Source organism: Podarcis filfolensis (genome assembly GCF_964270895.1).
Source record: "Podarcis filfolensis genome assembly, chromosome: 5".
Taxonomy (NCBI): Eukaryota; Metazoa; Chordata; class Lepidosauria; order Squamata; family Lacertidae; genus Podarcis; species Podarcis filfolensis.
Window position 1 is genome coordinate 98,673,307 of NC_139608.1, and position 9,093 is coordinate 98,682,399.

The 9,093-nt window shown below is 43.1% G+C and overlaps 1 protein-coding gene across 2 annotated transcripts in view; it reads left to right on the top strand.

Moving 5' to 3' along the window:
* ETV6 (ETS variant transcription factor 6) overlaps positions 1 to 9,093 on the top strand; it is a 147,705-nt gene that overhangs the window by 61,370 nt on the left and 77,242 nt on the right. Inside the window, exon 2 of one of the 2 annotated variants that reach the window (XM_083615848.1) lies at positions 1,391 to 1,520. In XM_083615848.1, the coding sequence (XP_083471974.1) occupies positions 1,391 to 1,520 (130 nt within the window). Of the gene's footprint in view, positions 1 to 1,387; positions 1,521 to 9,093 lie in introns of both variants that reach the window. The other variant, XM_083615847.1, reaches the window with a different exon arrangement.

Below are 9,093 nucleotides of genomic sequence, written 5' to 3' on the forward strand. Positions count from 1 at the left end.
TTATGTAAAAGCAGCAAGAATTGTCTCAAAATCACATGATTGCCTCAAGATATCCAACTGGTGTGGAATTATTTGTATGTTGTGTGTATTATGCGTTATTATGTAGGAATGCTGACATGTGTCTGATAGTGTGTTATTTCCACCAAGGGGGGGGGGATTTTTGTGTGTAATTGTTTTTATGTTTGACGTATAATGTCTTATTGCTTACAGCCCAACGGAGGATTCTCATGCACTACATGCCTTCTAATAGATCAGGCTATGGCCCAGACCAATATTTAGATTAGATCAATTTACGACCACATTTCTTTGTTCCACATGGCACTCTGCCGACTTTCCCTAACTCATTTTACCAAGAAGAAGCTTCAGGATCCATGAAACAGCAGATACATGAAGGTGTATATACTTTGATTTAGCAGGAATGATCCCTTATAGAGTTAAATTGACTAATTTGGACAAGTGCCCTTTTTAGAATGCGTTTTCACAGAGTGTTTTGAAAAATTGAGAACCATGGGGCTATATAAATTTTAATTGGACTCAGTTTGAATTGTACAAGTGTATCCAAGGTGCAAGTAGGTTTCTGCCTTTAAGCGCAAGTGAGCAACTACCTGGAGTGCAAGACCAGAGCCTATAATAATAAAATCCCATAGAAAGGCCAAGTGTTAAGTGTAAAGCATAGACCACTATTGAGAAAATGTTTCTCCCAAAATGCTAGAATGCCACAAGTAATTTAGTAACAAAATGCAACATGTGTTACTTTTATATCATATCCTATGTCCAGCTATGTGCACTGATACACTTACAAATAGCCTTAAGAGGCCTGACATGCAAGTCTCTTCAGATTTACACGAAGGCATCCATTTACAACATTATCAGGTTATTATTTTGAGGGCCACCAATTTTTTAGAAAACGTCCGCGGCAAACCCGGAACTACCAGAACAGGTTACTTCTGGGTTCGCCGCTTGCGCATGCGCAGAAGCGCTGAATCGTGTCGTGCGTGCGCAGACACATGCTGCAACGTGTGTCATTTTTGGGTTGCGGTGGAGCCTCTGGAACGAATCCCCACTGTGTATCTTTAGATGCCAGGCAGAAACATTCCTCTGCTCTGAGGCCTTTGACTAAATAAACCACCTGTGGCCTTTTAAACTGTGCATGTGTGGAGAGGGGGGTTATTATTGTTTGTTACTATGTTATGTTTTTATACATACATATATACATACATACATACATACATACATACAAACAACAATATTCATAGACTTAAAATTTTATTATCTGACTGCAGTTCTCTGCCATAGAGTTCCTTTCTTCAAAGATGTCTTATTTTAATTCATCATCTTTTGCCCCCAATTTCACATTATTCTATTTGTTCTTTCCTATCCATCACAGCAGGAAAGGATTTCATACACCCCTCCAGTGAGTCCTGTACCAACTTATACTTCCTCGTCATCACCATTACATGTCCCAGTGCCTCGAGCGATCAGGATGGAGGAAGATGCCATCAGGCTCCCAGCCCACCTGCGTGAGTGTTCCTCCAGTTCTGGTATCACTGGGGTGGGAGGCGCCTTTCTTTTGCTGTTGTTGTATTTGTAGCTTTTATTTAGAACAATGGACTTTCCTCACAAATGCCATGGACACTTGTTCTTCCTTCCTCCTGCCACGGATTGGTTCTTTGACTGTCATGTGATACATATTTCACCATCGACAGAAAGATGCATGTTGGGCTTTGTGTTTCCCAAATACTTTACTGGCAGGACACAGGGTGCTCTGAACTGGTCGCATGGTGTTTTCAGGTGCATTTTCTACTCCAGATAGTCCCACTTGCTAGCAATGAGCTCTGGAGATTATTCTGCATAGGCAGAGCACACCTAATATGAAGAACCTCAACTTTTCCAGCACTTGGTAAATCAGTGTCCAATGTTTACTCTATTTTGCTTTTTAGGGGATCACTTTAAAATGATTAGTGTGAGTTCCTACCATTGTGTGCATGTCTGGCACTTGACTCAAGTGCACATGCATTTAAATGATGTGTGTGAAGACTAAAGCACCATGTAGTGCACTGCTTTGCTCATGCTACAACCAGTAAGGTCTGTGTTTAACTGTTTGGTAGTATTTCAGATTATTTTATTTAACTATTTTATAGGCTTTTAGACCTCTTTTTAGGCAAAATTGCCTACCAAAGCTGTTTACAGTAATATACAAATACATATGCTTAAAATCCAACAATAAAACCATTCAAAACACTTAAAATGCCCAGTTTTATCCAAAAGAAGTATATAGGCATCATTCCAGATAAAGAAGTAATTCACCTAAAGTCATCCAGTATTCTAGAGTAGCACCCGAAGGCCATAATGATAAAACCTGTAAGGCCCATTTAACATTAACAAGGGATGGGGCTTGCCTGATCCCATTCGGAAACGAGTTCCATAATTGAGCAGACACTTCCTGGAAAGACCGCGTTCCATGTGTTCACCAAACTCATTGGTGCTACATCTGGCATTTCCACAGGTTCCCCCAGAACGGATCTTAAAGTATGGGATGGCAGGTTGATACAGGATGTAGCCTACCTTGATTTCAGCAAGGCATTTGACAAGGTGCCCCATGATATTCTTGTAAAGAAGCTGGTAAAATGCGGTCTTGACTATGCTACCACTCAGTGGATTTGTAACTGGCTGACTGACCGAACCCAAAGGGTGCTCATCAATGGTTCCTCTTCATCCTGGAGAAGAGTGACTAGTGGGGTGCCACAGGGTTCTGTCTTGGGCCCGGTCTTATTCAACATCTTTATCAACGACTTGGATGATGGACTCAAGGGCATCCTGATCAAATTTGCAGATGACACCAAACTGGGAGGGGTGGCTAACACCCCAGAGGACAGGATCACACTTCAAAATGACCTTGACAGATTAGAGAACTGGGCCAAAACAAACAAGATGAATTTTAACAGGGAGAAATGTAAAGTATTGCACTTGGGCAAAAAAAAGGAGAGGCACAAATACAAGATGGGTGACACCTGGCTTGAGAGCAGTACATGTGAAAAGGATCTAGGAGTCTTGGTTGACCACAAACTTGACATGAGCCAACAGTGTGACGCGGCAGCTAAAAAAGCCAATGTAATTCTGGGCTGCATCAATAGAAGTATAGCATCTAGATCAAGGGAAGTAATAGTGCCACTGTATTCTGCTCTGGTCAGACCTCACCTGGAGTACTGTGTCCAGTTCTGGGCACCACAGTTCAAGAAGGACACTGACAAACTGGAACGTGTCCAGAGGAGGGCAACCAAAATGGTCAAAGGCCTGGAAACGATGCCTTATGAAGGACGGCTAAGGGAGCTGGGCATGTTTAGCCTGGAGAAGAGGAGGTTAAGGGGTGATATGATAGCCATGTTCAAATATATAAAAGGATGTCACATAGAGGAGGGAGAAAGGTTGTTTTCTGCTGCTCCAGAGAAGCGGACACGGAGCAATGGATCCAAACTACAAGAAAGAAGATTCCACCTAAACATTAGGAAGAACTTCCTGACAGTAAGAGCTGTTCGAGAGTGGAATTTGCTGCCAAGGAGTGTGGTGGAGTCTCCTTCTTTGGAGGTCTTTAAGCAGAGGCTTGACAACCATATGTCAGGAGTGCTCTGATGGTGTTTCCTGCTTGGCAGGGGGTTGGACTCGATGGCCCTTGTGGTCTCTTCCAACTCTATGATTCTATGATTCTATTCTAGGTGCATGTGACCCTTAAGGTAAACTCATCCCAAACAATTTAGAGCTTTAAAAGTCAGCCCCAACACTTTGAATTGGGCCCAGAACACACTGGCAACCAGTGTACCTGACACAATAATATGTGTAATGTGTTCTAATTGCCTGGCCCCAACCAATAGCTGGGTGGGCACATTTTGAACCAGTTGGTTTTTGAACTGTCTTCAGAAGCAGCACCAAGAATTCACTAATACAGTGGTACCTCGGTTCTCAAATGCCTTGGTACTCAAACAACTTGGAACCCAAACACTGCAAACCCGGAAGTAACTGTTCTGGTTTGGGAACTTTTTTCAGAAGCTGAATGTGCTCCGTTTTGAGTGCCACACTTCTGTTTTGAGTGTTATGCTGAGGTCTATCTGTTTTTGCTATTATATTGCGTTTTTGCTTCTGCGGCTTTTTTGTTTTGTTTATGTGACTCTGTGGAACCCAGTTAAGCTTGATTGATTGATTGTGTGACTGCAGTACATTGTTTATTGCTTTCATTTTATGGATCAATGGTCTCATTAGATAGTAAAATTCATGTTAAATTGCTATTTTAGGGGTTGTTTTTAAAAGTCTGGAACGGATCGGTCCATTTTGCATTACTTTCTATAGGAAAGCACGTCTTGGTTTTAGAACGCTTTGGTTTTGGAACGGACTTCCGGAACAGATTAAGTTTGAGAACCAAGGTACCACAGTACATTGCCGACTGTCGCAAGGTTTCTTTTCCCTAGATAGGGATTCCAGCAGCCATACCAGCCATGCAGATTAAAATTATCTCCTGCTACTGCTGCCACTTGGACTTTTCTGTTTGTACCAGATCCAAGAGGTCATAGAAGCTCAAACTTGGTCCTTCAGGGGGAGCACAACCCCATCTAAAAGAAGTTGAATAGAGCAATTGGTTTCCCTCTGCACAGAATCTCTGTCTTGCCTCGATTAAGATTCTGATTGTTTACCTTCATCTAGCCCAGTATTTTCCCCAGACGTGCTTCAGAAACTCAATGGGGACAATTTTGCATGTTAAAATCAGTATAGGGCAGCCACTCCCAACCCAGTATCCTCCTTATGTTTTAGATTACAACTCTTATCATTCCTGAAAATTAGCCCTGCTCCTTATGGCTGATGGGAGTCCCTCATTATCTGTTGGGCACCATGTGTTTGGGTCAGATTGCAGGAGTGAAAACTTGCACTGAAGAAGCTATATTAATATGCCCCCTTAGGACTGTGCTTTAATCTGTTGGGTTATTTGGATTTCCAGACTTCCTCTTGTCCCTTTTCAATGTCCCATTTTAACTTGTTTAACCTCAGCTCATTATCTGTAATGATGCCCTGAAACTGCCTCCTCTCCCCACTCAATCAGCCCAAGGGGGGAAATGCTGCCAGAATTTTGGTTTCTTTGTGCTATTGCACAAGATGGTCTTACCATGTATCATTAAGTGCTTTCTCACGTGGTGTGTGGAATACCCTGGGGCAATTTTTTCTTGGAAATGGCCAAAAAGTATATGAGGGCACTTTGTAGTGTTTGCCAGAAACAGGTAAGCAAAAACCCTTCCCTTAGAAGCACTGGATGTAGTGCCAAATCGCAAGTGTGTTTGAATCATTGATTTTTAACAAGTACATGGAGGACGGAAAGGATGGGGTAGAACTCTATTTTGCTCTCTTTTTCCATGGCCTTCGCAGTAAATGTAACCCAGCATTGGAGTTTTTTTTTTTTTTTTTTGTTCCCATATAGCATAACAATGTATGTGCTGAAGATCAATTACTTAAACTGTGTTTATGGGTTAAGGCATTTCATAGGCACATGCTTACAGGCTGGGGTTTGTTTTCTAACACAGTTCTCCACTAGTGAATGGTGGAGTTAAAGACATCTAAGAGATTCTGAAAGTGAGAGCAAGCGGGAGAGGGCTGTGGGTTTTGCAGGAGAGAAAAGCAGGTCAACCTTTTTGGGTGAGAGTGGAGGAGAAACCAGCCCTAGACTATAAGAGCTGGCTAGGCAGTGGTTACCAGACTTTTTGGTGTGGTGACTTCTTGTCTTACTGGCACATGAATTTTGGACTTTAGACCTCCGGTAGCCAAAAGTTTTGTACAGTTTAATTTCAATACTGCCTGTTTTGCAACCATTGCTTGAGACATCCAAGCAAAAGTTTACATAATTGTAGCACTTACAAAGTTATTCACAGTTTTGTTTATGGGAATGTAAGAAAACCAGGCATCTGATTGCAGGATATTGCTTCATAAGCTACAAAAATTACTCTAAAAACATATGGTTATACAAACTGTGTGTGTGTGTGTGTGTGTGTGTGTGTGTGTGTGTAGGCAGGTGTCAGTGGGATCACTGAGCTTCTATTTTGCAACTAGTACATTTATGCAGGGGTTGGTGATTGTCAGGCATAGGCTCAGATCATTATTGATAAAGATAGTATTTATTATTTTGACTAAGCAAATTTCAAATCACTCTTGGCTTATCTATTAACTAATTCTACATGCATCAGACACAAATAGTAATAGCTGCTTGAAGCAACTCTCTGTCCACACACCTTGCAGTAAACGGTCAACAGTTCTTCCGCCAGAGAGCAGCTCCCCTGTGTTAAATTGTGAGACTCAAGCCTTTGCCATCAGACTCTGAAAGAGCTTGAGAGGCAAGTTAAGTGTTAAAATGGTTCTATTTTATTAAATGTAATATAATAAAATGAGAAGATCTGCAAAAACCAATTAAACCAAATCATCAGGGCAAGTGGTCCGTATAGCAAGGAAGAATCAGGTAGAGTCAGGTCCTTTCTTTCTCCTTGGCGGATTTACACCTGTAAACACAGCAAAGAACTGGAAGTAAATGCTCCCTCCCTGCTGTCCAACGTTTGCCAAAGTGTGCATGCCAACCCTAAAGGGCACCCCGGAGGACCACAAAGCCAAAGGTAGCAGAAAGTGACTGAAGAGTGCCCTTAACCTAGTAATGCCTCAGGTGTTTTTCTATTTTTTAACAACCAGTTTTTAAAATTTTCTCTCATCTGCCTAGATTAATGTATATGCTGCTGCAAACCCAATTAGTATTTTCCAGCAGCATGAAGTACACAAAAAGTAAGATCTCCAAAGGCCAATCAGGGACTTCCTGCTTCCCCACCAAATTCCTACTGGGCCTCCAAAGGGCAACTAGCAAAGCCCACTGTGGCGGAAGGTGCGGTGAAGAAGAAAAATAAGAGTGGTCTGAGGGCAGTGCCTGGATTATAAAGCCTATATCACCTGGCCTTTCGGTACAGGGCTAGAAAACCTCACTTGCCTTTCCTTGACCCCTCCCTGAGGATAAACCACTCAAGGCCACTTGGAGTGGGAGTGGCATTCTGACATTCAGTTATAAGTATCAACACAACATTAAGAATATGCCAAGAAAACAAGAAGTTGGAAGAGGTATTCATCATTTCAGTTAAGGATTAAAAGTAGTTATTATTTGGTGTTTGTTTGTGGGTCGCAAGCCACAGTTTGGGAAACACTGATCTCGGGTAGTAGTAGGAGTGGTTTAGGTAGGCCTGGTTTGGACCTCTCTGAAGTGTAAAAAGATGTGCCTAAAGTCCTTCTTAAGTCAGGCATATTGAGAGGAATACATTTTAACTGTCACTGATAATTTTCTAATTGCAAAGTTGTAGTTGTTTTGATCTATTGTTTCCCACCACTTATAAAAAGAAAATTAGTATAATTAAAAACAGGTTTTCCTATTTGTGTTGTAATTTTCAGGACCATTAATTAGAGCTTGACATGACTGCTAGTAGCAATTTGCATACAACCCATCACATGTTGTGGTTGGTAAATGCTTCCAGAAGACAAGGCGGACAATTTTCCTTCCAGGCTGCAGCTGTGGCAAAAATGGCCAACCCTTTTGGGGTGCTGGGGGGCTGTGACAGATGGGCTAGTAATTATTTTGCTGTTGCTAGCTAGTAACTCTGTGTGCTTATTTGAGAGGCTGCACCAATATTTTATTCTTATTGCTGTTTTGCATGACACTGCATATAGTCATTTGCCTATACAGGGGGCAGCCCCACCAGAAGGGGGCTGGGCTGGGTTTACGTTCACTCCGTCGACCCACACCTGACTCAGAATGCACAAATGGGGAATAGCCTATAATCATTTATTTCTATAGATCCTGGATTCGTACATACATACATCCAGGGCACTGTGGCAAATCATGGCTCCAGAGGCTTTCCCTTGAGCAGTTAAAGGCACACACCTTCTCTCCCCACTTCGTGTTTAAAGACTGTAATCTGGTGGGATCCTGCTAAGCGTGAACAAGCCCAGGACTTCATGTGCCAGATGCAGCCCTTTCAAGCTTTAGCTGTTATTGGAGGTGGGGCAGAGCTAAGAGGGGCTGTCACAGGCAGTGTGTACGTATAAAATGTGGGAGTAGGATGGGATTCACTGGTGCTTAGGACCTGGCCTTAGAGTTGACACCATTGGGGCAACCACTGCTGAGGATCAGCCCCCAGCCACCATCAATTACAACTGGACTGCCTGGGAGATATGGGCACCTTTGGATTGGTGGGCCCTCCTCCTCTGCATGTGTGCCTGCCCAGATGCATGGGTGGGGGTCAGAGCCACTGCTGCTCCGTACAGCTCTGCTGTGGCTTGTTCACATGCCTCCCTGCCAAAGCATCTGCCACTGCAGATTGCTTGCTTGCTTGCTACCTTCTTCTTCTAGGTGATAGTGATGAATTTGCTTTCTGAGCCCAATTGCCACTGCCTAAAGGGAGGGAGCCACTGAGCAAGTGGAGTTCACAGCAGGAAGATCATCCCTCCCAAACCCAGAAGTGTCCCTGTCTAGTTTTGATGGGGTGCCATTTTTGTGGGCCAAAAATATTACATTGGTTTTCTGGCTGAATATTTTTAGCTGAGGCGCTCCAGTGCTTTATAAAAATAGCTGGGGCAATAAAGTAGACAGGCTTGTGACCAATCCAGTTACTCATTCATCGGATCACTTACTGTATATGTACCTCTCATAGCAAAAGTCAACAGCAGACTCTATGTGACCACATGCAGGCACACCTCATCTTATTATACTTTGCTTTATTGCACTTCACAGATATTGCTCCTTACAGCTGCAGGCAGCCTGGCCACTTCCAGAGGAAGGAAGCCCCCCCACTGCCCCTCTTCTGGCCATGGGAGTGGAGCTGGCTGGGGCTAGAGCTAGGTTTTCCCCCTCCCGACCCTGCAGCCAGGTGGGGCCTGGCTAAATAGACTACAGTGTAGTATAAACATAACTTTTATATGCCCTGGGAAACAAAACCAAAAAAGTGTAACTTGTTTTATTGCAGTGGTCTGGAACCAAACTCCCAATATCTCTGAGGTAGGCCTCTATTAATTTGTACGTGCTGCCCCGCCTCT